The sequence below is a fragment of the Panthera tigris genome, chromosome F3 (genome assembly GCF_018350195.1).
Source record: "Panthera tigris isolate Pti1 chromosome F3, P.tigris_Pti1_mat1.1, whole genome shotgun sequence".
In the NCBI taxonomy this organism is placed as follows: Eukaryota; Metazoa; Chordata; class Mammalia; order Carnivora; family Felidae; genus Panthera; species Panthera tigris.
The window spans coordinates 41,200,276-41,228,078 of NC_056678.1; the positions used below are offsets into that span (position 1 = coordinate 41,200,276).

The 27,803-nt window shown below is 45.7% G+C and overlaps 1 protein-coding gene across 1 annotated transcript in view; it reads left to right on the top strand.

Annotated features, from left to right (window-relative positions):
- LGR6 (leucine rich repeat containing G protein-coupled receptor 6) overlaps positions 1-27,803 on the top strand; it is a 90,618-nt gene that overhangs the window by 26,988 nt on the left and 35,827 nt on the right. The window contains exons 4-5 of the mRNA XM_015539464.2: positions 22,576-22,791; positions 27,656-27,727. Of these exons, the coding sequence (XP_015394950.2) occupies positions 22,576-22,791; positions 27,656-27,727 (288 nt within the window). The remainder of the gene's footprint in view (positions 1-22,575; positions 22,792-27,655; positions 27,728-27,803) is intronic.

Here is a 27,803-nt window from a genome sequence, read left to right on the forward strand (position 1 = left end):
TGTGACGACCCAGAAAATCTGTCTCCTTTCTGCTGAAAGGGTGGTGTGTGATTTTAGCTATTTCTTTGGAAATAGAGGCTGCCATTTTTTTTTTTTTTTTTTTTTGGAAGCCAGCTTTGCCATTTTCTAGATGAAGGATCACGGGCAAATTGTCTAAATGTTCCGAGCCTCTTGGTTTTGTAATCTGTAGACTGGGGAAAATAAAGTGATTGTTAGGAAGATTTATGAGAAAATGCATAGATAATGCGTAGAATCTATACCGGGTATATCCTAAGTACACAATAAATGGTGTTCCTATTATTAGACTAAACTCTAGAATTGTCTCCCACAGTGTCATCACTTGCACTAGTGAGGGGACAAGAGGAGGAGGATTTGGGTAGCTCAGAGAAACCCTGGCTGTCAGGGGCAGAGTCAGGCTCTGGGGGCTAGGCTGTGACCTTTCACCCCCTGCCAGGGTCTACTGGCAGAGAGGGATAGATTCTCCCCCACGCCTGACCCCAGGAATGGTCCCTTCAGGTGGTCGGTCACCCTGAGTGAGCATGTATCACCCATTCCATATCCCTTTCACCGTGCAGATCTACGGTGAGTACCAAGTGGGTGCAGTGGCCTTCAATGAGTTTACAATCAGGACACACAGAGCACGTTCACAAACAGTACCTGATAGAATACGGCAGGTACAAACAAGAGGTCCAGAGTGCAGCGGGAAGGGGGCAGCTGACACCTGCTGGGCTCCTGCAAGGTCAGGTGCTGTGCCTGGTACCCCATGGCACCGAGCATCAGAACTGAGATTTCAACTCCGTATCTGTCTAACTCCTACCGTTCCGCATAGGTGAGAAGTTTGACAACCCGGTTCCTTTTTTTCTTTTTTGGTTTTATATATTTCTTTTCAAAGGGCAAAACACTGAGATAATGGACTGATTTATCTTAAAATGTTTACTAATTTATTTTTGAGAGAGAGAGAGAGAGAGAGCACAAGCTGGGGAGGGGCAGAGAGAGGGAGTACACAGAATCCGAAGCCAACTCTGAGCTGTCAGTGCAGAGCCCAACGCAGGGCTCGAATCCATGAACTGTGAGATCATGACCTGAGCCAAAGTCGGACGCTTAACCGACTGAGCCATCCAGGAGCCCCCACTTAGATCATTTAAATACAAGTCCAACAGAATTACTCTGTCCAAGTCAGCAACGATGCCAAAATGCGTCCTCACTCCCAGACATTTGCCAGTATTGTCTGAGACTTCTGTCAGTGAAAACAGGGGACTGATATCTTATTCCTAAACAGCTTTCCTATCTGCAGTGTAATCTGCCATTTACTGTGGACACCTTAACTTCTCCACATCCGTCTCAGCAATTTCAAACCTAAACCTATCATCCTCCGAGGCCATGGTAATCTCCACTTGGTTCCGCTAAGCAGGGGGTTTTCATAAAATGGGAGTCTACTGAGACCTTTTCTGGGTTAGTCTTGTCATAAAGACTCAACACACATAGAGAACATGGTCCTTGATTCCCTCAAACTTCCAAGGGGCAGTGTCACCATGCCGGTGGCACCGTGACTCCACCTGGAGCCTAGAGCAAGGGCAGGAAGGAGACACTGTCACCGTACATAAAGGGCCTCTAAATACACACACAAAGCTGTAGCTATCTTTCCCAAAGTGTTTAGGGCTTTGGAGAACCCACATCATCTGATTCTAATTGTGGCCACGAGGACGCACGGAGTCACCATGCTGGTAGTCTCAGCAGCCTGACAAACCAGCGTCTGAGATGAGAGGGCAGCTCCATGGTGTGTGGGGATGGCTTCCGATTGGGAAGATCAGCAAAGCTCCGTGGAAGAGACAACCTTTCCATTGGGTTTTGAAGGTAGAATAAAGGGCAGACAGGTGGAGGTAAACGGACAGCTTTTGCTGGGAGAGGAGGGGCCTGAGCAAAGCATGGAGGCAGCAAATTGGAGGCACGGGAGGTGGAACACTGGCTTGGGGGCCAGGGGGGTGCGGAGGCAGGACTCGTTTCCCGAGGTTGTAGCACCACACACCAGCCTACCTGAGAGAAGACCTGGAGAGGGGGCCTGAGCCTTTGATGACCAGCCAGGGACCGCCTCGGAGGCGGTGGAGGCCACTGCAGGGTTTTAACAAATCTATGCCTTTGAGAGGGCACAGGGGACTTAGCCGAAGGGGGACAGTAAGCCGGCCAGGAGGCCACGGCCGGAGAGAACCGAGGCCGTAGCAATGGCCCTTGGGTCAAGAGGAGGAGGCACGACCTTGAGATTCCATTGCTGGGCTTGGCGATTGCTTTGGTAGAAGATCCAGGGAAAGAAGGGACACAGAGGCAGACGTGAAGCAGGGAGTGTCCTTTCGTTGCTCACTCTCAGATCTTTCCCTCGCCAGCGCCCTTCCCCATGCAGGCTCCGCAGAGAGCTCCCTTGCTGGCCTCCCTCATCTCAGCAACTCCGGAGCCTGGGACTTAATTATACACTGACGCACTTTGTTTTTAAAAAACATGTTTATTTTTGTTCTGACTCATTGTAGAAAATTTAGAAAATACAAAAAAGTAAAAAGAAGAAAATAAAAATCACCCACAAGTCTACCACCCAGACACAATGCTTGTTAACATTTCTGTGTAATTCTGTATGAACACACATGTTCTTATAAACAGACATGCTTCCTTTGTGACACGTTAAATCTTTACAAATTATTTGGGATCTGTTTTGTTGTTTCGGCAAGATTGCACTAATATAGTGCTGATGTAATCATTTTGGATTTAAATTTTTTTTTTAATGGAGATTAATTCACGAAGCATAAAATTCACCCTTATAAAGTGGAAAGTTCAGTGGTTTTTAGCAGGTTGGCAAACCTGTACCTCCATCACACTATCTACTTCCAGGGCATTTTCATCATCCCCAAAAGAAAACCTTTGCTCATTAGCAGTTATGCCCCGTCTCTCCTTCTCCCAGCCCCTGACAAGTGCTAATCCACCTTCTGTCTCTCTGGATTTGCCTGTTCTGGACATTTCATACAAATGGAATCATACAGCACGTTGCTTTTTTGTGTCTGGTTTCTTTCAGTTAGCATGATGTTTTCAGGACTCATCCATGTCTGTATTCATGCATGTATCAGTACTTCATTTCTTTTTGTGGCTGAAAAATATTCCACTGAATGGACATACCACATTTTGTTTACCTATTCATCAAGCTGATGGACGTTGGGTCATTTCTACTTTTTAGTTACTGAGAGTAATGCAGCTATGAACATTGTGTAGACATATGTTTTCATTTCACTAGGAATATTTAACTAGGAGTGCAATTGCTGGTTCATATGGTAACTCTACGCACAAGTTTTTGAAGAACTGCCAAACTATTTTCTAAAGTGGCTGCGCCATCTTACGTTCTCACCAGCACTGTATGAGGGAGGGGTCTGATTTCTCTACATCCTTGTCAACACTTGTTACTGTCTTTTTTGATTATAGTCATCCTCATGGGTATGAAGTGGTATCTCACTGTGGTTTTTGATTTACATTTTCCTAATGGCTAACGAGATTGAGCAGTTTTTCACGTGCTTATTTGGCAATTTGTTTATCTTGTTTGAAGAAATGTCTTCTCAGATCCTTGGCCCATTTTTGACTGGATTGTCTTTTGTTGTTGAGTTGTAACAGTTCTTTATATATTCTCGATACAGTTCCCTTATCAGATATATAATTTTCAAATAGTTTCTCCTGTTTTGTGGCTTGTCTTTCCATTTTCTTTCTTTTTTAATGTTTATTTATTTTTGAGAGAGAGAGACAGAACATGAGTGGGGGAGGGACACAGAGAGGGAGAATCCGAAGCAGGCTCCAGGCTCTGAGCTGTCAGCACAGATCCCGACTCAGGGCTCGAACTCATGACTGTAAGATCATGACCTGAGCCGAAGTCGGATACTTAACTGACTGAGTCGCCCAGGTGCCCCGGTCTTTTCATTTTCTTGATAGTGTCCTTTAAAGATTGAAAGCTTTTAATTTTGATGAAGTAAAATTTATCTATTTTTTCTTTTGTTTCTTGTTCTTTTGGCGTTATATTTAAGAAATGATAGCCTAATCCAAGGTCCGGAAGATTTATGTCCATGTTGTATTCTGAGCATCTTACAGAGTTTTAGGTCTTTGATCTGTTTTGAGTTAATTTTTGTATATGGTGTAAGGTAAAGGTCTGACTTCATTCTTTTGCTAAGTTGTTCCAACACAACATTTTCATCACCCCAAAGACTATTCTTTGAAAAGACTATTCTTTCTCCTGTTGAACTGTCTTAGCACCCTTGTTGATATCAACTGGCCACTAAAGAACGAATTTATTTTTGAACTCTCGATTTTATTCAGTTGATCTGTATGTCTATCTTTATGCCATTACTATACAGTCTTGATTACTGTAGCTTTGTAGTAAATTTTGAAGTTGGGAACTGTGAGTTCTCTAACTTTGTTCTTTTTTGAGATTGTTTTGAATATTCTGGCTCCCTCCTATTTCCATATGAATTTTAGGATCAGCTTGTCAATTTCTGAAGAAAAAAAAAAGGACACTGCGAATTTAATGAGGGTTGTGTTGAATCTGTAGATTAATTTGGAGAGCATTGCCATCTAAATAATATGAAGTCTTCTAACCCATGACTATGAGATGTCTCTCCATTATTTATGTATTCTTTAATTTCTTCCGTTTTATAGTATTCAGAGTATAAATTTTGTATTTTTTGTTAAACTTACTCCTAAGTATTTTACTCTCATTTATGTTATTGTAAATGGAATTTTCTTAATTTCATTTTTGGATTGCTCATTTTAAGTGTGTAGCAACACAATGGATTTTCATATATTGATCCTATAAACTGCCATCTTGCTATACTCATTTATTAGTTCTAATAGTTTTTTATTAGGTATTTTAGTGTTTGATGGGGGAGTTCTAGTCTATTTTTCTGTTTTATTTTTCTCATCTATTTATTTTATGACATGGACTTTAGTTTTATTTTGTGAAGATACTCCCAACCCCTGCCAAAAAAATCCCACTGGGATCTTAGTTGGAACAACACTAAATCTATAAATTGAATTGTACACAATTTACATATTTATAAAATTTATTCCCATACAGGACTTATTTCTCTTAATTCAAAACATCTTTTATACATCCCAGTAACCTTTTGTGGTTTTTGTTTTTCATGAAGTACCTATGCATTTCTTGCTAGAGTTATTCCACAATGTTTATTTCATTTTGTTTGTTCATGAGCTTCTTTTGGCGGTTACTAGTAATGTTAAGGAGATGCTTTCAGCATTCCATCTTCTGTTATTGTTAGAATTTAGGAAAATATTGAGATGTACACATCCATTTGTATCTTGGCACTTTACTGAATTCTTTTATTAATCATAAGGGTTTTACCACTGGTTCTCTTAGATTTTGGAGGTATCTAATGTTATTTTCAGACAATAAGCATAACTTTTATTTCTGTTTTCTGCCTTATGAATTAATCAGAATTTTCAGAAGAATGATTATGATTATTAACAATTATGGCAACGAACATATTTATCTTGTTCTGGATTTTAATAGGAAAATCTCTAACATTTTCTCATAAAGTATGATGCTTGACTTTTTTAAAGTTTATTTATTTATTTTGAGAGAGAGAGAGTGAGAGAGAGAGAGAGAGAGCACACGAATGGGGGAGGGACAGAGAGAGAGGGAGAGAGAGATTTCCAAGCAGGCTCCACACCATCAGCATAGAGCCCCATCTGGGACTTGATCCCACAAACTATAAGTTCATAACCTGAGCCCAAATCAAGAGTCGGACCCACTCAACTGACTGAGCCACCCAGGTGCCCCTAAGTCTTTAAAATTAGGATTTGCAGATGTTACTGAGTGACTTTTCAGAATATATGGAGATTACATGTACTGAATCCATTATACTGTAAGAGAATTCATTATTTTAATTACCATAGTATTCTTGGGATCATTCTGTCTTCATGGTGGTAGATGGTAGATTATACTTATTGCATTATTCTGTTGCCAGTGTTATACTTAGAATATTTATATCCTAATAAAATATTCATGAATGAGAATGGTCTATAGCTTCTTTTCCGTGCTTTTATTGATAGCTTTTGCTATTAGACTAAACTAAGTTCAAAGAGTGAATTGAGTATGAATACAGCTTTTTCTGTTCCTGCAACAGTTTATAAAGCATAGAAGTTATTTTTTACTTGAAATTTTGGAAGAACTCATTGATAAACCGTCCGGTTCCAGACCGTTTTTTGAGAAGTGGATTCTTTGATAACATTCCTCGTTTCTTCTTTACAATTAAAAATTTTGGCAGAATATGACTAGGTATGAATTTCTTTTCATTCAGTTTACCTGGAACATAATAAACATTTCTTAACAATATATTTTTTCAGCTTCAGAATGTTTTGTTTTGTGTTTCCCCCAGGTAAAGCTGTCATGCTTCTGCTCTATTCACTCTGGGTTTAATCCTCTGCAATACCTGTAGTTTTCAAGTTCAAATTCAATTCTCTCCTATTTACTCATCTTCATTTTCATAACTTTTATCTTTTATTCTGACTTCAAAGATCGGGTCTTGTATTTGTTCTCCCCATTGCTGATTCAATGTTCTGTGGTGCCAGTTCTACTCATTATTACCTACAATGCAAATCTGAATTCTGCTCTTTCAACTTTACTTTCCTTGCAACATTCCCATGTCCCACCCAGCTCCCTTTGCATTTCAGTTTGTCTTCCAAATTTATCTTTATTTTTTCCCATTTTATGCTGATGTTCTTATATCTCAGCTTTTTTTCTTCTTTGGATTTTTGCTCTTATTTCCTAGGGATCAAAATTTCTTATACATTATTGAGGATGCCAAATAAGCATCTACTTTTTCCCCCCTCATTGTAGTAATAAATTATATTCAGAGGTTTGATCTTTTCCTGGCTTTCAAGATGCTATTACCATCTTCTTGTCCTTCAGAATTAAAAAAAAAGAGTACCTTAAATTTTTTTTCTGTATCTTTTGAAAACATTTAAAGAAATGTGGCAAAATACAAAAAAAACCCCATAAAATTTATTAACATCTTAACCATATATAAGTATACAGTTCAGTAGCATTAAGTACATTCATATCATTGTGTAACCATCACTACCATTCATCTACAGACCTTTTTTCATCTTGCAAAAGTGAAACTCTATACCCATTAAACAACAATCCATGTTTCCTCCTTCCCCCTAGGCCCTGACAACCACCATTCTGAACCACCATTCAGAAGTCTATAGACTTCCTGTCTATAAATATATTACTCTAGGTAGCTCTCATGTAAGTGTGATTGACTGCCTTGTTTCACTTAGCATAATGTCTCCAAGATTCATTTATGTTGTAGAATGTGTCAGAATTTCTTTCTATTTTACAGCTGAATATTCCATTGTATTTATATACGTATATACCATATTTATTTATCCATTCATCCGTCAATAGATACGTGGATTGCTTCCACCTTTTGGCTATTGTGAATACTGCTATGAACATGGGTTAACAAATATCTCTTGGAGTTTATGCTTTTTCTCCTTCTCTTTGAATAAAGTTAATTTTATCTAGGTGCAGTGTTTGTCATTAGGGAGGTAATGTGAGTTAAATGGTTTGGTTTTCTAGCCTTTTGGTGCTAGTTCAATCAGCTTCTCAGATACATAGATGAAAAGCAGGTTGGTGTGTACAATTCCCAGGCAAATCTTTAGCATCTAAGCAGATATTCATCTAGCATAGCTCTGGTATCCTGCAGTGGAATCTTACTCCTCACCCAGTGAGTAGTTATCTGATTCTGTCAACCAAGGACTATCTGAAAGGCTAAACCGGTGGTTTGCTAGCCTGGCTGAACATTAGAATCACTGGAGGAAATTTTGAATGATAATATGTCTAGGCCCGAACTAATTGACTTGGGAATTCTGGAGGTAGGCCTAGGCACCATGGTTTAAAGAAGCTCCTTAGGTGATGCTACTATGGAGCTCTGTCTCAAGATGCATGACTACTAAGGCTGCCCTCCATCTGCCACAGGAGGGTCCTTTCATTGGGGAAACTCACCTCCCAGGATGAAGGTGCCACTTCCAGTCCTTACCTTCCTGCCATGTTATTTTCAGGGAGTTGAAATCTCTGGATAAATATAAAAATAGGGGTTAGGGTGGTGGTGGTGGATGGCACATTTGCTACCTCAAGTGTTGCTTTTGGTTAAAGTCGAAGTTTTCATCATGTCTTTCTGTGTCTTTCATCATGTCAAGTTTTTCTGTGTCTTCGCAGGTGTTTTAGTGAGAAGGTGGTTAAGTTTTCCTCCATTTGAACTGAAAACAACTTAAGTGTGTTTTACTTGTTTCTTTCATTTCTCTCCTAGGCTAAAGGAGAGGGATTATGGCTAGTCTCTCCGTGTCAGTGATCTTAGCATGGATTCAGGGTACAGTAAGTACTTACAGATCAATCAGGAAAGACTGAGAAGATGATGCATATAGGAAGGACCAGCACCATGAGGGGTTAGGTCAGGAGGCTCTTGAAGGAGTTTAAGTAGAGCTTTGAAGAGAGGAGGGAGAAGCATATTTCAAACAGTGGCACCAACCTTGCAAAAGAAGAGAGATGAATAAACCATGAGCTCCAAGACAGGGAGGTAGGTAGAGAAGTATATTTCCCAGATGAAATGGAGAGTGGGAGATCTTCTGAGAAATGAGGTTAGTGAGAGAGTCAATCCAGGGAAGGAATCCTGAAGCTCATGCTTAAACGGTTTAGAGTTTACCAGAGCCATGAATGACTGATGAAGAGAAAGACAAGACCACAACATGGTGGTGGAGGGGTGGTGGTTCTCTAGTCTATAAGGATGGATAGATGGGTGGATGGATGGATGGATGGATGGATAAATGGATGGATGGATGCATCAGTGGACAGATGGATGCACAGATAGATGAATAGATGGATAAATAGATGGATAGATTGATGGGAAGTAGAGACGTTGGGGAGGAGAGGATTGATACCACATATCTATAACCTCCCTAGTTCTCATACTGGTCCATAAAGAGCCTTGGAGCCCCTAGAAATGAGGAAAGAAAAAATAGACTATGGGAAGGACTGGAACCCTGTGTTAGGGAAACCAGATATGATATACACTTTTTTCCCTTCCTTCTTTTTTCCCTTCTTCCCATGGTACATTTAGAAGTATTAACATGTGGCTTGGTTTTCCCTGGTACCTATTACCACAGAGTCTGCTTGGATGACTTTTTAAGTATCTTCAAAGTGCTGGGATGTTGCTTATATTCCCTAAACCTCTGACATCACTGCCCCCTCTTTGGAGAGGCAAGTTGGGAAAATCCCCATCTGCATCTTCCTCCACCAACCACAGTGCCTTTTGCCAAGGGCAGCCATCCAGGCCCCAGGCAACCACAGGATCCAGATCTCAAACACATCCCAGGAAGCCCAGGAAGGTCCCCAGAAGCCAGCCTGATGTCTGGAATCCAATGGCTAGAGGCTGGGGGATGGATAGGATGGCTTTTTGTGGTCCCCACCCGAGGATTCCGGGATCGTCACCCACAAAGCTGGCTTTCTGCCCAGATCTCTAGGTCTATGTCTTCTGGGGAAGCTCATAAAGACTATACACAGAGTCTTCTCCCTGACTCCCTCCTGGAGGGCTGGTAATTATTTTTATATATTGCTGCCAATTAAAACACAAGGAATGGCTTGGAGGAATGCTCAGGTATCATCCTTTGATGTATACAAAGGAAATGCTTTCTCTGCCTCCTGGGGTTCTTGCACATCCATCAATTCTCCTGACAGATGGAGAGAAAGGGTGATTTGGGCATTAGCATAGCCTGGAGAACGAGTTGAAATTGCCTTCGTTTTAATATCCCACCTTTGATCTGTTGAAAGGCTGACAGTGAGAGGGGAGAGATCTTATTAGGTGGCATAAATCAGAACTGATGAAATCACTTTCCTCCAATAAACTCAGACCTTCCCCTGCGTAAGGAGAAGGAGGAAAAAGCATTGCTGTATCTCTAAGCTGCCCTTTGCCCTTCAATCATGAGCAGAAGCACAAAGATTAATTGAAGGCTCCATCTGCCCCCCCGCCCCCCCGCAGGGAAGCTTGAGTTCTCTAAGTTTCTGGTGGCTCAGTCATGGTCCTCTGCTCCCCATGCTCTCTGTCACCATGGGATCCATCCATCCCCCCAGGAGTGTTTGGGTTCCAACTCCCAAGAGTTTTAGTTTCTGGACTCTCAGAAGTTGTGCACACCCTGTGAGGGCCTGGTAATGGGTTCTGGGTATATAAAGGCATGGCTAGGACCCAACGGGTGGGACCCAACTGTTGGACTCTGCCAGAAATGGCTCTTGGAGACCAAGCTCTTCATAAGGCCTCAGCCAGCAACATAGGGAGAGAAGCAGACATCTTCCTTTGTGGGGTCTCTGGGGAGCTATCCCCATGGCACTGTCTATGGGTCAGTGGTTAATGAATACCTTCTTTCAGGTGAACAAGGGCAGGAGATAAGTAAATGCTGGACTCAAAGCCAAACACCTTCTTTGGCTCTGCCATCTCTTCACTCTCTGACCTTGGATGATCACCCCTTTTCTCTTGGTTGAGTGTGGTCCCTTTCAGCTCCCACTTCTATGACTGGTTTCTCAGCAGGCAGTTCTCTGAGCAGTGCTGGAAGCACTCATGACTCCATTAATAAACAAACGAACAAACAGATTGAATGCCCACTGTGGGCCAGTTTCAGGGAAAGAAAGGACAAAGCCCATGCCTTCAGGGCACTTCCAGTCTAATGGAGAGAAAAGCCACTTAAGTGGGGCTTACTAAAGTTGTTCAAAGGTCCAAAGTTGGCCTTAGCCTTTCTCCCACCTAGACTGATCATCCCTCCCAGCTCTTTCTGGCCCAAAGCTCTTGCATTCCAAGTCTGTGTTCCATTTCCAGAAGTTTCTCTCAAAAAGCTGTTCTCCATTAAAAGACTACCTAATAATACTTGCCAGATTTAAAAAAAAATCGTTAATAGGCAACTTCTACACTTTAAGAAGGAACATTGTCCAATAGGTAGAATTTTAGTCATCTTGAAATGCTTGTGGATCATGGGAGTGGGGATTGGCTGCCCTAAGCCTCTGCATGACACCACATGCTTATAAGTTGGCCTGCTCAGTAAGCCCCTGTCTTGGGTACACAAGGATACAACACAGAAGACTTGTCCAAAGAAGGCATACACATCTAGAAGGACAGAGTAGGAAAGACACTTAAAGCTAACCCTCCCTTTTCAGGTGAAGAAACTGAACGCAGAGAGGGGAAAGAGACCTATCTGAAGTCAAGAGCTCTGTGATTCCATAGGACAAGATCTTTGCCAGCATCCCTTCCCCAACCAGAGTTTTGTTTCTCAACCATAGTTGAGAAATGCCTAAGCCATCTCAATGCCTACAAGTTAAAGTTCAGATTCATAAAGCCCCCAAGAACCAGCACATTTCCTTCCCAACTACCTTTCCCATCTTACCCAAGCCCTTGCTCCTGGCACACACAGCTAGTTCACATGTTGTACTTTGGTCAGCACCTTGGCACACACTCCTTTCTGTGCTCAAGATGCCTGTTCCCTTGTCCACTTGGTGGAAATTCAGTTATTCCTCAAGGCCCAGTACAAATGTACCTCTTCTGGGAAACCTGTCCTACCTTCCCTTCCTTGGGTGAATAACTCACACCCTTCTATTTGTTCCCCCAACTCTTGGTACACACCACACACAGATTCCCTCTCTCTCTCTCTCTCTCTCTCTCTCTCTCTCACACACACACACACACACTGCATCACCATTGGTTGTTTATTTATTCATCTTCATTACTAGACTGTAAGATCCTTCAGTCAGGCATTCATGCCTGTATCCCTAATGTCTTGCATTGAGCCTGACTAATTTCTTTTTTTTTTTAATGTTTATTTATTTTGAGAGAGAGAGAGAGAGAGAGAGAGAGAGAGCTAGCAGGGGCAGGGCAGGGAGAGAGGGAGATACAGAATCTGAAGCAGGCCCCAGGCTCTGAGCTATTAGCACAGAGCCCGACGTGGGGCTTGAGCTCACGAACCACGAGATCATGACCTGAGTCAAGGTCAGACGCTCAACAGACTGAGCCACCCGGGTGCCCCGAGCCTGACTAATTTCTTAAGGCTGTGTTGTCCAGTATGGTAGCCACTGAGCACATGTGTCAATTAAAATTAAGTAGATTTTAATCTACTCAATGGTAGATTGCTCAATGGTGTTGCTCAGCCACACCAGCCATATTTAAACTGTTCAATAGCCACGTGTGCCTAGTGGCTACCATTTTGGATATTGTGGATATTGAACTTTTCTCTCATGTCAGAAAGCTCTGTTAGACAGTGTTGTCTTAGAAAGTTACAGCACCCAAGTTGGAGGAATCATGGGTCTGGGGAGTCCTTAGCTGCCCAGACTACATATATGTCAGTGCCTTGCACAGAGAAGGTGTGTGAAGGAAATCTCCTACAGGTGGGTCTGGTGTTCAATCACTTGGGTTTGAAGCTTGGTTGCTATTTCTAGTGTAGACACACTGCCAACACCTTTTCTGACTATAGCCCCAAGTTATCAGCTGTCTAAGAGCATCTGCTGGACTATTCTCCTTAGCTAAGAGATTTCTTTTTGTTTGTTTGTTTTTTAACTTTTATTTTTTTTAAATTTACATCCAAATTAGTTAGCATATAGTGAAGCAATGATTTCAGGAGTAGATTCCTTAGGGCCCCTTACCCATTTAGCCCATCCCCCCCTCCAGTAACCCTCTGTTTGTTCTCCATACTTATGAGTCTCTTCTGTTTTGTCCCCCTCCCTGTTTTTATATTATTTTTGTTTCCCTTCCCTTATGTTCATCTGTTTTGTCTCTTAAAGTCCTCATATGAGTGAAGTCATATGATTTTTGTCTTTCTCTGACTGACTAATTTCCCTTAGCATAATACCATCCATTTCCATCCATGTAGCTGCAAATGGCAAGATTTCATTCTTTTTGATTGCTGAGTAATACTCCGTTGTATATATATACCACATTTTCTTTATTTGTTCATCCATCAATGGACATTTGGGCTCTTTCCATACTTTGGTTATCGTTGATAGTGCTGCTATAAACACTGGGGTGCATGTGTCCCTTCGAAACAGTACACCTGTGTCCCTTGGATAAATACCTAGTAGTGCAATTGCTGGGTCATAGGGTAGTTCTATTTTTAGTTTTCTGAGGAACCTCAATACTGTTTTCCAGAGTGGCTGCACCAGCTTGCATTCCCAAAGAGATTTCTTTTCATTGAATGGAAAGGGCCTTTCAGGACAAGCACTGACATCTTGCCAAGGGGAAGGCTCATCAATAAACCTGGGCTGAGCGGTGTCTACTTCAAGGTGAAGAGCTTTGGCTCAAGGATTGTCTAGGTTCTCTCTTCCCTCCCCTGACCTTTACCATCCTAGACAGGAATAAAAGTTGTTAGCTGAGGCAAAGGGTGGACTTGCCTAGCATTCACTTCCTGCAGCCCCCGTGAGCTAGGGGATCAGGATGATGGGGCAGCCTGAGGTCCCACAGGACATGAGCAGCATTGGAAAGACTTCTAGAATTATGTGGCTGACCCTGGGCCCCTCTGTTCTATGCAGCTGAGGGATATGAGGCGTTTACATCAGAGTTCCTGGCCTGACAGTCTTGGAAAACTCAGTTTGCTTTCCCTTGGTGCCTCACACCCCTCCTGTCTGTACCTTTTCTGATTTCCTGGGGCCTGTGCCCCAAGAGCCTTACTTTTTCATAAGGAGAACTTGGAATTCTGCACTAGAGACAGACTCCCAACTCTCTCTCCCTGCCCTCTGCTTTCACCCATCCCTCCCAATCCAATCCCAACATGGGAGCCTCAGTGATCTTCCTAAAATGCCAATTTAACCTGTGACCCACTATAACCTGCCCCTTTGCAGCTTTCATTGTCTCATCTCTGGACCCTTCTCACTCATGTGTACACCATTGACTATTCACCAGACACCCTCCCTGCCTCTGTGGTTTTGCCCTTTCTGCTCCTTTGGACATGCATCCCCTTTTCTAATACTGCCTCTTTGGAAAACTCCTCCTCCTCCCTTGGGAGCCAGCTCAAATGCCACCTTCTCCGTGAGGTCTTCTGGATTTCTCACAGACAGAAAGAGTGGGACCCAGCTTCCTGAGCATTTTCTATACACTTGACTGAAGTATGTATAACTGTGGGTTTAAAGCCACAGGCTTTGGAGTCAAACAAATGGCTTCACCTCCATGAGCCTCCTTTTCTGCATGTAAGACGCAGGTAATAAGATTCCTACTCCATCGGAATGGGGTAGAGATTCAATATGAAAATATATGTAAGATGCCAAACACAGCTGGCAATCAGCTAACTCTCAATAAATGTTAGCTAAAGAGTTTATATTGTTTTTATTAAATAATAAATAGTCTGAGAGCTTCTCTGGAGAGGGACTATGTGTTATACTATTTGAATCCCAGAACTGAGAACAATACTGGCCTAACAGTAGGTATTCAGTGAATGTTTAGTGGATTTAATCCAATCCACCGGATTGAATTTTTTAATCCTTTTTGATTGAACTAAATCCAATCCGACTGAATTCAAGACCAAAGGAATGACAGTGATTGAGTTGAGACTAATGTAATGAGGGGGCATTTCAGGCAACCCCATGGGTAGTGGGGAAGTATTTGGGGGTAGCAGAGACCTTACAGGGTCCCTCATGGAACCACAAAGGGCCGTCACAGGAGGCAGGCTGTGGTCTCTACAAAGGGAGCCTGGGAGGGTGTCAGTGTGTCTGAAGGTAAAGTCATCTGAGTACTGGGCCCAAGCTGGTTGAGTGTGCCTGGTCCCCAGATGCACGAGCCCTCCCTAAGCAGGGCCAGAGCATTCTGTGGGCAGGGAGCACCCCCCATACACACTGTTAGAGCCTCATGGCCCTCCATGCGGAGGCTGGTGGCTGGCACTTGTGGCTGGTGCTGGGGCCTGCTGCCTGTGGAAGGCCCTGGAGCACCTCCTTGCCACTCTGCAGGTGCCAGCCTGCTCTCTGCTGGAACCCTCGCCTTCCCTGGCAGGCTTTCCGTCAGGGCTGTTGGTCCCTCCAGGCAATGAACGGCTCCCACATGGAATATTTTCCCCACAGAATAACCATTTCCATAGTGGCTGCTTTTTGTTCTTTTTTCACTTTCAATATCCTCCCCTTTCTACCCTGCCTGTACTCCACTCCAACCAGAGCCTGAGAGGCTCCCTGCCCCTGTACTGCCCCCTTGTCCTGCTGAAAGTCACCTCTGTGCCTGTATGTGCTGGGGATGGGGAATGGGGCTTTTGAGGTGAAAATCCAGACTGGGTTTTGCTCAGAGCAGCTAGTTGACAACTGGGTGCCAAATAGACAGTCCTTGTCCTCAAGGTACCTCACCCCCAACCTCTTTCTTACCCTCATACTCACAATCAGGAATTGAGAACAGAAGGTCTGGCCCACAGCTTTTGAGGGTTTCTGAGCTCAGGAGCAGTACTGGCTTCGTGGGCATGTGGCCTGTGCAGTTATTCAGGACTTTGGCTCAAAAGATTTAGTGCTCTGCTGTTGCCATCTTGAAATTCTCTCTCTTTTTAAAAAATGTTTATTTATTTTGAGAGAGGGTAGAGAGAGAAAGATGGGGAGAGAGAGAATCCCAAGCAAGGTCTGGGCTGTCATTACAGAGCCGGGCATGGGGCTCCATCTCATGAACCATGAGACCAGGACCTGAGCCAAAATCAAGAGTTGGATGTTCAACCTACTGAACCACCCAGGCTCCCCGCCATCTTGAAATTCTTAATCATTTTTGAATAAGGGTTTTCCATTCTCATTTTGTGTCTATCCCTGTAAATCACAAGCCCATCCTACTGGGGAAGGCCTGCATTGTGAACAGGTTCAAGCAGAGAAGCAAGTAGCTAGGTAGGAGTGAGAGTTGGGGCAGAGAAGCACACCAAACTCAGTGAGCCAGTCACAGGATGAAAGCTGTCTCTGAACTTCTGAAATGGCACCTTGGCCCTCCTCTCCTTCTCTGCAAAAACATGATGGGCTGACAAAGGAAAGGGATACTCCAGAGCCTAAGATGGGCTGTGGATACTTTCTTAGGATGGGGGACCACATCACAGAAGGGACCCTAGAAACACAGATTCTGTCTAGATAGATGAGAAACAATAGTCTTCCCTGAATGTCCCCAGCCTTGTGGAGCCCACTTCAAGCCCATCTATCTTTATGGATCCTGGTTTCTAGATTTTCTTTGCTCCTAAGGATCTTGTCCTATAATCACCATAGTCTCTCATAACACATGGCTCCAGCCTGGAGAAAGGACTCAAGTCACACATGACCTGAGTGTAATAGAACAGAAAGACCCTTGCTTTCTTCTCCCTGCTGGCCTCTTGATCCTCCCCTGGGACATGCTGACCTTTAGATTCAAAGCCAGCCTGTGTTCAGGGAGCAGGTACTATGTGACAGGCCCTGAGCTTGGAACTTCACATTCATGATCCCTTTTAAATGAATACCTGGTGACATCTGTGGATCAGCTGGTGGTCCACTAGGAGCCCTTAATCTGTCCCTCTAGTCTTGTATGTGACTAAGATCTGGTAGGAAATAAGATGGATTAAAGAAGGAAATTCCAGAAAGAATCCATTAGGTCAATCTAATGCCCTATGGGCTGTAAGGGACTTTGGTTTCCAGATATAAATATGCTTCCTGCAGCTGAGAGAGATGTGTGTCTTTCTGTCATCCTATCCTTTTAGGGAAGCCAGGCTGATGGAAAGAAGTAGAAAGAAGCCCTGAGTTTGAGTCCCAGCCCTGCTACTCCCTTTGGGCATTTCTCTTTATCTCTCTGGGCTTCAGGTTCCTTGTATAAAATGAGTGAGGCTGCCAGGCTCCTTTAGGCTGATATAATGTGGTTCTGAGTTTACACCATTGTCCTTCTGGGTCACTGTCAGTGAGCAACTTCTTGCTGTCTAACCCAAATATCTTCTGCTGCTACTTGCTTCCTGTTAGGTCTTTATCTCCTTTTAGTCCAACAGGACCAGGCCCCCAAGTCGCCAGCTCTCTGGAATGTCCTATGGCCAGGTGACTTTCAGACCACCTGCTCCTTGGGACTTGGACTTGGAGGGAAGGGCCCCCAACCTTCACTTAAGCTTTTCCTGCCCCCTTGCCTGCCTCAGCCTCAGCTCTGGGTCGGGGGAGTGTGATAAGCCCTAGAAAGGTTAAATTGTTTCTGCAGAGCCCAAGCAAGCCCAAACTGGCCTGTGAGGTCCCAGCGAATCTGCCCTATTGCCGCAGGTAAGAATTATAGTCAGGAATCATTCAAGCAGGCTAGGCCCACGTGGGAGAAAGAGAAGGGCTGTTGGGGGTTGTTGATTTTATTCCAGAGCTTAATTGGTATAATTGCTCTTTTCTTCCTGCCAAACCAGAGTCCGTCTGGATTGGCCCTCCCACCTGTGGATGGGGAACAGCTCAAAAAGGTCCATTATTCCCAAATGGAGAATTCTGCTGGTTGCTTACAGGTTCCTTTGTCTCCCACCCAGATGCACGGGAGCCTGGCCCACTTGCCCTAGAGGGACCTCAGGACAGCCTGAACCCTGACTCAGGGGGGTCAGGCAGCTTCCTCAGACAGCACCCATCCTTCCAGATCTGAATTTATGTTTAGGGTGAGCTGGAAGTCCAGGCACATCACTCAGGCCAAGGTAGGCTTGGGCTGGGATGTGGACCCAGCATAGCGTTGCTGGATTTAGCAAATAAAAAGACATGTTGACCATTTAAATTTGGATTTCTGATAAATAACAAATAACTTTTAGGATAAGTATGTCTCAAGTAATATGTGGGTTGGAGCCCAGGTAAACCTGAATTTCAGATACAGGAAGAGAGTGGAAGGGACTTCTTGGGGGCTCCCCAAAGTTCAGAGGTCCCTGAGGGAGGGAGGGTATGTCCCATAAGAGGAGAAGGAGGAAAATAGAAGCCAGTACTGCTCCATTTTCTTCCCTGCTGCCTCCCCCACTCTGCTCTGGGCTCCTCAGGAAACCCACCTCAAAGGGGGTGCTCTGTCCACACAGCCAAACCCACCAGGAGGATCCATAATTGCCAGATTCCCAGTTTCTCCCTTGGGTCCCCAGGGCCCCTGTGGATAGCCTCCTTGTTAGAAGGAAGGGTAATTCTGGGTAGCAGGCCTCAAATGGGGTGTTTTGTCTGCATTTAACCTCAGTCTCTGAGATGAGCAGGTAGTCAACCTATATAGCTGAAGAAAGCAACCCAAAAGTGTTAAGAGAGGGGCTTTGTGACTAGATCTGATGGCTAAGCTCACACTTCCTTCCTGCTCACCAGAGCCCCTGGGTTAGAGTCACCACATAAAATAGGAATATTGCATGGGACTTACTAATTTTAAAAAGTTATTCCTTGTGGGTGTGCTTTGGTGGCTCAGTTAAGCATCTGACTCTCAGTTTCGGCTCAGGTCATGATCTCACTATTTCGTGAGTTCAAGCCCCGTGTTGGGGAGAGAAAATCTGCTTGGGACTCTCCCTCTCCCTCTCTCTCTCTCTACTTCTCTCCTGCTCACATTGTCTCTGTCTCCCTCAAAATAAATAAATAAACATTAAAAAAAATTTTTTTTTAAGTTATTCCCGTGTATCTGAAATTCGGGTTTACCTGGGCTCCAACCCACATATTGCATGGGACATACTTATCCTCAAAATTATGTGTTATTTGTCTGAAATCCAAATTTAAATGGGCAACCTGTCTTTTTATTTGCTAAATCCAGCAACGCTATGCTGGGTCCACACCCCAGCCCAAGCCTACCTTGGCCTGAGCGACGTACCTGGATTCTGCTCACCCTAAACACAAATTCAGATCTGATTTCTTCCACATGTTCATCCCACCTTCTTCATTTGTCAGTTTGCTTGATTTCCCTCTCTGGCACGTCCCTGTCCCCAGGTATCAGGAGCAGGGTTTCAGGCACCTTCCTTCTAACATGCTCCACCACCCCGCTCCAAGAGATCTACAAGCCCAGCTGGGAGAGGAATTCTCTCCAATAGAGCAGAAAGGGGCCCCGGGGGTTCATCCAGCCCAGCCCTTTCCTGGGGAAGTATCATCCTGAGCCAGGCTTGTGCTTGGCCCAGCCTGGTAGAAGTGACCCCTCTCGGACCCTCCTGCCTCTGGGTTGCACAAAATGCAGGAGGTGGAGTAATCAGGGCCATAGGTTACATGTGAAAGTGTGCACATGTGCATGCATGGGCACACGTGTGTACTCACACATATGCATATGCATGAGAGGTAGCTTCCAAATGCCGCCAAAGCCACAGGGTAAGAGACGGTTTCCCCCCTGCCCTGCCCCAGCGCCACTTTCTGTCTGCCCCATAGCACCTTCCCTGTGTCCATATACCCGGGGCCATTGTCTACCAGGGGCTCGGCCATGGCCTCTGCCCTGATTCTCAGGCTTTGTCAAATAGAGCAGCAGGTTCCCACCCTCCTCATGCCCCCCATTACCAGCATCACACAGCGGTGAGGCACATGGCTTTCGGCACCAGACAACCTTGGTTGGAACCCCAGCTCTGTGACTCACTGGCTAAGGGACGCTGGGTGGCTTCATCTCTCTGTAAAATGGGGCTAATCAGACCTACGTCGTGGAATTGCTACAAGAGCACAGATCACACACTTGCACCTGGCGTATGACAAGGTCTCAGTAAGCAGAAGCATCGGTTGCTATTGGTGTCACACTTGTCACTATAGGATTGCTCCCAGCCCAAGGCTTTAGAGAGAGAGGGAGCACCCCCACCTTGGGGATTCAGGCCTCCTGGGTCTGTTCTACCCTTTAGGTAAGCAGTTGCAGACAGCAGGACGCAGGCCTGTCTGACAAGCCATGCCGTAGCTGTCCTGGTCCCCTATATCCAGTGGGTTGTTGGGCCTTATTGATTTGACTTCCTAAGGATGTCTGAAATCTGTGCCCACTTACCCCATCCACATTGGCCCTGTGTTGTCCTGCTTTGAAGCCTTCACTCATGATACCCCGCTTTCTACCTCTCCTTGTCTGAATCTTATCTTTTCTTAAGGCTCTCTCAAAGGTCACTCTGCCTGTGTAGTTCTAAGATTCAGGGCTTGGCTGTCTGTCTGTGGTCTCTGAGAAAGCTGGGGCCAAGATGCTGCCCTCACTGAGAGGAAGTAAGTAGGGCAGTGGCATTCTTTTTTTTTTTTTTTTCAACGTTTTTTATTTATTTTTGGGACAGAGAGAGACAGAGCATGAACGGGGGAGGGGCAGAGAGAGAGGGAGACACAGAATCGGAAACAGGCTCCAGGCTCCGAGCCATCGGCCCAGAGCCTGACGCGGGGCTCGAACTCACGGACCGCGAGATCGTGACCTGGCTGAAGTCAGACGCTTAACCGACTGCGCCACCCAGGCGCCCCAGGGCAGTGGCATTCTGATGGGGTGCTGAGAAGACCCCTGGAATTGCTGGATGACTTTGTTGTGACAGGGAGCCTGCCAGGCCAGCAGCGTACTCTCCCGAGTCAGGAGCAACAGGGGTCACCATCAGGAGAGGACACTTTTTGGGACTGAATACCAGAGGGGCAAAATTTACTTCTCAAGCTTTATGGGTACGGCTATCCCTTTCTGGACCAGGAGGTTGTGTAAAGCAACTATCTCTTTGCCTGTCTTCCGGCCTCCAATATGGCCCTTCTCCTATACCAACAAGGTCAACAGAGGAATCTCTCTGAAACAGAAATCTGGCCGTTCTTCCTTCGCTTTAAACCCTTCAGTGGCTCCCTGTTTCCCTCTCTCTCCCCTCCTGCGGCCCTACCTGACCACTTTCAGTCTCCTACAACGCTGCACCCTCAATTTCCCATATGTCTTTGCTCTGCTTGGAATTCTTTTCCCCATCTCCTCCCCTGACCAGTTCCTCCTTGGCCACCAGGTCTGCATGTAAACATCACTTTGTCCGGGAGGCCCTTCCTGAGGCCCACACACCTGTGCTTCCCCCGTATCACTGCACTCTGAATATGGCTGACTTTCCCACTGGATTGTAAGCTACGTAAGGAAGCACAGGGACACTGTCTTCTCGGCAGCTGATACTTATCCAATGTTTCCTAAACCTGTCTGTGCAAAGAAGCATCTAGGGTGTTCTTTAGAAACAGATTCCTAGGCCCCACCCCAGACCTTCTGAACTAGACTACCCTGGGGAGGGGCTTGGGAGTCTGTATTTTCATAAGCTTCCAGTCAGTCAGACCATTAAGGGTATGGTGACCACCATTGGTATAGACTATATCTGGAGTGACATGCCTTGCCAGCAGAGGGCACCTACTGAAAGGTTTTTGGTCCCATCAGGTGAGGTTTCATGTGGGTGGGAGGTCTTTCCTAATCACAGCTTTCAAAGACTATCTCAGTCAGTTTGCTTTTCCATCTAAGGTTCCAGCATTGGCCTGTCCACCTTTCCCCTTGATGGTAAGCCAGGGAGTGTCTCCAAGTGGCGCTTAAGATGTTTGGCAAGAAGAGCACTGGTGAAATGGCTTAGGGAAGAGATAGAAGCACTTCTGGACCTTCCTCTGCACACCCTGAACTCCCAGTCACATCAATTGTCCTTTAGGTTCAGGATTAGGGAGTCTTAGCGCCTTTGTGGACAAAGGCTGGGTTTCAGTGACTTAGGTGCCATATACCGTGTGGGAGAACCATGCCTCAAGGCAAAGCCTCTCTTCAAGATAGAAAAGTCTAGGAGTAGACCAATGGTCACAGGCCAGCTTGTCTGGTCCCCATGGGACCAACCACCCAGGGTGATCCGATTTCAGCCCAAGAGACCAGGAGGCAGAAGACAGTAGCATATTGGTAAAGGACATCACGGATGGGATACACCTGTAAAAAGCTAAGATGGGCTTGCCTTGCTGGGCTGAACTTCTAGATCTTTTATAATTTACATTAGAAGTTCTCATGAAACCTAAAAATCTCTGGTTTTGCACAGACAAGATCACCACCATCTGTTCACCTGTTCTGAAAAGTAGCATATCAAGGACTTCAACTGTATTATATAGGGACCTCCCATAGGTCCCATAGGTTCTAAGCAAGAAGCCCCAGGACCTTGTCAGGAGCTTCATATACTAGGAGCAAACGATACTAGGGTTGGGTGACAGGGAGTGGCTAGTGTCTTTGGGGAGGCGTTTTCTTTGCTTAGGTCCAGAGGGAGAAGATTTCCCTCTGCAAATGGTGGGAGCATCCCCACTATATGACCTTGAACCGGACAGGGTTGGGAAGAAGAGTGGCACACCCAAAGCAGGGGAGCTAGGCCATCAATTTAAAAGCCTGAGGGTATGAGGGAAATACTGGTTATCCACAGATGGGCTATGGGTTCAACATTGGGTCTGAGAGGAGGAGTTGGTATCATAAATAGGGACATATGGCATAAAGAATCAAGAATTCTGGGTTGGAATGGAGGCAAAATATGGGAGCTTGAACAGGTGGGGTATAGGATAAGTGGTGGCCAAGTCGCAGCTTTAGTCCTAGGGTACTTCAAAGGCCCTGTTGGGGTCCTGGCTGGCCCAGCTCGGCCCAGTCCCAAACCTTGCTCTGCGTCTTGCCCTGGATTGATCTTCTCCATCCTCTCTTCCACCAGGCGCCTAGATGCCAACCTCATCTCCCTGGTCCCGGAAAGGAGCTTTGAAGGGCTGTCCTCCCTCCGCCACCTGTGGCTGGACGACAATGCACTCACCGAGATCCCTGTCAGGGCCCTCAACAACCTCCCTGCCCTACAGGCCATGACCCTGGCCCTCAACCGCATCAGCCACATCCCTGACTACGCCTTCCAGAACCTCACCAGCCTTGTGGTGCTGTGAGTGCTGCTCTGCCTCCCACTCTGGGGTGGTGGGGGGAGGGGTCCTGTTGGGGGCTGCATGTTTACTCCAGAGTTGGGTTGGAAGCCTGGATTGTTTTGCTCTTCCCTACATGTTACTGAACTGTCTGGCTTCAGTTTCTCCTTTATAAAATGAGGATGATCATCCCCTGTTGACCCCATGGGGATTATCATGAGGCCAAATGACAGTAGAGCTGTAGAAATGCTCTTACACCATCATCAGTAAGCAGAAATTAACCTATTTGTTTCTCACTATGCAAATATAATAACTATACCAAGCTAATTGGAATACAAGTCAAGAATCTCTTAAATGATTTCTACCATATTCAACAATCAGATGGTGCAGTCTGATGCTTTGGCACCAGGATAGGATAAATTCATCTCAGTTCCCAGGCCTGGAGAACCAGAGAAATGCCATCACTTGTAATTAGACACCAACACCCCATCAGGGTAATTACCTGGGAGATAGTATCCCTGGCAGGAATTGGGGACTGGGGTTACCTCTGCCTCCCCAGTGAGAACTTTAGAGTGCAAATTAGTTCCCAGCTAATTGCTATGAGTGATTGGTAAGTTCATAGGGTAATTACTAAGGGTTTGGAGGTCATGTATAATTGCTTTGGGTTACACACTAATTGCTAGGGAACATATCTGTTAGTGGCGCTGCTAAAATGGCAAACTTGACTCCCCTACTCTTGAAAATCTGGTGTGATTTTCCAAATCAGAGAACAGTTGATGCTTAGATCCATTTGAAAGGTGAAAAATCAGGCACCAATTTATCTAATTCTCTGTCCTGGGAGACTAGAGAACCAAGATGAATATCCTCATGGATCATGTTTTTCTATCAGGATGGCCATTCCATCTCTCCTTCTGGAAGTCACTGAGAGTATTTACACAAGGCAAACAGAGCAAGGTGACTGATCCTAGTTTTGGTGACATCCCTGTGACACCCTGAGGGAATGGGGTCAGATGTCTGCAAGAGACAAGACTGGGAAAATGAAGATCACATGATGGGTCCCAGACAAATGAACAGCAGCAGGCATTTTTCAGAACTCCTATGTGGACACTGACGATTCTAAGAAGTATGAGAACAGCTGCTGCCCTCCAGGGAGGGGTTGACACTCTAGTTGAAACAGTAGAATAAATGTGGAAAAAGACAGCTAATGATGTAATGTAATGCATGCCAAGATAGCTGATGATAGGTACAGGTCCATGCAAAGTAGGAATACTGGGGCGGTAAAGCAAGTGTAGAGGGTAAGAGGGAAGGCTTCAGGGGGAAGGTGGGTGGGTCCTGGACCTGGAAAGATGATGAAGAATGAGATGGTGAAGACAATGACAGTGTTCCAAGCAGTGTCGTGAAGACACTGAGGGGAAGTTGGGGTGTTTGGTGGCCGGCGAATAGGCCAGTCTGGTGGGAGCAGAGGATCCTCATGCAGAGTGTTGGAGAAAAGGCTGGAAAGGTGGGTTGAGGGACTCACAGTGTCAGAGCAAGAGGTTTGGCTTTTGTCCATCCCTGGGGAAGGGGAGTTTGAAGGTTTTCAGGCAAAGATGAGAAGGAGGGATTTTAGGAAGACTGATTCAAAGGGATGGGAACAGGGAGACAGTTAGGAAGCTCTCGTTTATCAACCAAAGTCTAGTTTAAGGAGGTGGCAGAAGGAACAGAAGGGAAGACACGACGGAGGGATGTTTTGAAGGAAGAATCAATCTGATTTAGAGATTTTCAGAGGGTACAAGACCAGGAGGAAGGGAAATCAGAAATGACTCCTAAGTCTGGTTGGGAACCAGGGAATTGGAACAGTTGGCCTGCTGCAGATCCAGGAGGGGTGAGGGCCCCGCTGGGCAAAAGGAAGGACAAGAGACTAAAGAAAGAAAACCTACTGGGGCAGGAGCAAAGCTGAAGGACAGCTGGTCCCTCTGCGTGAGACAGGGCCAGAAGCATTACCCCTTTGTCCTGCCTCCAACTCACCTGAGAGGGGAAAGGAGGCTGGAGAAAGCTATCCAGGGACTATGGGACGAGCTACAGAAAGACCCAGGAGGTAGATAAGGAAGACCGTGTGATAGGAAGTAAGAAAGTTCGGTTAAACCCAAGTGGTGCCCAAGGGTCTGGCTGGAGGTGTCAGTAGATAAGTGGGGTGGAGGAGGAGGGGCTTCTCTTCAACGTGAATCCAGGGCTTGTATCAGGCTGCTCTGATATGCATGCAACTCCTTCCTATCACCGCTCTAGCACTGACAAGACCCCGGGAAAATGCTTAATCGGGTGGTGTCAGTGGTACAGATCTTGTCTCTTCATTTGAACCATAAGCCCCAACAGTCTGCCCCAGCCTGGGCTGCTGGAGGTGTCCAGGATGTCCGGGCTGAATGAATGATTTGGGACAGCAAGTTGGAACTCTGGAGCCAGATATTTAGGAAGCTGAGATGGTGTAGACCAGAGATGCTGGGAGAGGTGGAGGGGCCTGGAAAATGGAGACCAGAGTTCAGCAGGAGGCAGAAGAAATGATAAGAGTTTGGTGACAGTCAGGATACAGGCATGGAGGAAACGGAGAAAATTAAAACCCCTTGGAAAGGGGCGATAGTGTATTCCCAGGATGCAAGGAGCTGTGTTTTCCCTATCAAATCAGAAACTCCATATGGGAGGGGTCTGTCTCCCCTTGGAACCTGGTGGTGCAGGTGGACAAGGATGGGGAAGGCATACAGGACCCATGACTCTCTCGACTCCCATCTCTATCCATCTATGTTGGATGGGGTTTTCTTGTTTTGAACAACACCTTGCAGGCCTGAGGGATTTCTTCCCCTTTTAAGTGACTTCCTTTTTCTGCCTGAAAAGGCTTTTTAATTCTTTAACTTTGATAAATTAATTCGAATATGTCACAGTGTAGAATGCTCTGCATCTGATTTTCCTGAGACAACGGATGCTTCTGAGCTGCAGATTCCCTGCTTTCTCCACTTTGGAGAATTTTTCTTCTGTATTATATGTTTGAAAATATCTCCCATCTCATTTTTGGATTCTCTCCCTCTGAGACATCCATTACCCCTGTGGTTGAATCACCTTTATGTCTCCTACATCGATCCGTTACGGTTTTAGCCTTTTTGTCTCATTCAGCCACCATTCACCATGTCACCATTGGCATTCAAAAGCCAAGTTTTTTCTCTGACACCCACTCAATTTTCAGCAGTGTTTACCCTGTTCCTTGGCTCAAATCTCTTGACTAGTTTTTTTTAATAATGTAGTTTGGGTCCCAAGTTTGTTTTTGTCGTCCACGATGCCATTTCTCTTTCATTTTTAACATTTCGCCTTTGGAATATTATTTTGGGAGATTGTTTTGTAGCAGGAGGCCACTGTGGTAAATTTCCTTCTGCCCCCCTCCATTAGTTATATTTTTTTCCTTGGCTTGGAACTTTACCTGCTTTTGGGTGCTCTCTTCTTCCCGCCCTCGGTCTCCCTGGTACATCCATAATTGCCATGTGAATCCTTTGTTCTGGCCTCTGCCTAGAAAGCTGTCAAGTTGTTCTCAGTCTGTCATCTTTGGGCCCCATAGGTTCTCCCCTCCAAGCTAAAGTTTGTGGGCTAGTATTGTGGGTAGAGGAGGTTCCGTCCGCTTTTCTGTAGTAGAAGCAGGGGGAGTGTGCTCTGAAGGGGGAGCCCAGTCTTTGTTAGACAGCCTGGGCTCTGCTCTGTCTGCAGAGTCAGAGTGTATTAACTCTGTGAGTTCACTCCCTCCCCCCAAGAATCCCCTTGGGCTTCAAGTCATTTCCTCCATTCAGTGAGTAGCCTGGAGCCTTTATTTTACTCCCCTGTTTCACCTGTTTCCTCTGGAAACCAGAAGTAGGGAGGGGAAAAGAACATTATTTAGATTGGGGGGTTTTAAGGGAAATTCTCAGGATTTTGTTTTCTTGCCAATTCAGTTCCTGAAGAAAGGGGGAGATTATTAGGAGTTCCAGAGTTTTCCTTGGTCGCCAGTTTGTGCAGTTTATTTACACTAACTTATGTCTCTGTCTTTGCTTTGTTGCTACTTATATTTGGGCTGGAGACAGGGGTCTCTGCTATTTTTGCTTCTTTCATTAGGAATTAGGAGAAGAACATTCTGTCACTTATTTTCAATTCGCTATTTACCTTGGAAGTGCCTTCCAAATGGATCTTTTACATCTCGGCAACCTGTGTGCACTCTGGCCAAGCCCTTCACCATCTTGCGCAGACACACGTGCTCATCTCCACCTCCCCACCTTTGTCCCCCTGTTAACTCTGCCTGGAGTGTCCTTCCCTCTGCCTGTCCGCATCACCTATCCTTCAAGGCCCCGCTCTGGATCACCACCTCTGTAAAGCCTTCCCTGACTCCTCTGGTCTCACCAGTCTCCCATCTCTGAGCCTGTCTACAGCCCTCTCCAGCTATAACAGAAAGCTTAGCCTTTAATTATATGTTGTCTGCCGTGGTTTGCTCTTGGCTCCCATAAGCGCGTCTGGCCACTGAGTCAGGCAGGCTGGGTCCTGGGGAGCAGGACTGTAGAAGAAGCCTCAGACTGGAGCCCTCCTGACATCAGGCCTCTCTCCAAGAGCTTAGTGGGAGCCTGCCTCGGCCTTGGCCTTGGGCACTCCTCTTGCATCTTCCTTCAATAGGCAGTTAAAACCGTGTAGCCCATGGTTAATCCAGCCTTGGAGATCGTAACTTCGGAAGTCAGTCTTGGCCAATCATTTTGTCCCTGGAGATAAAGGGCTGGACCACTGGGGTCACTCTGTCCATGCTTCTGCCTCCACTTTGCTGCTTAAGCCACCGTCTGCTCTCCACCCCCACCCCACCCCCCGCCCGATGCTGTGGGCGCCCATTCTGACGTGCCTTTCCTTCCCACACAGGCATCTTCATAACAACCGCATCCAGCATCTGGGGACCCACAGCTTCGAGGGGCTGCGCAATCTGGAGACGCTGTGAGTGCCCAGGCTGTGGTAGGGCTCTGTCCTGGTGAGGAAGGCCCGGAGGCCCGCAGGAGGGAGGGGAAGCTGG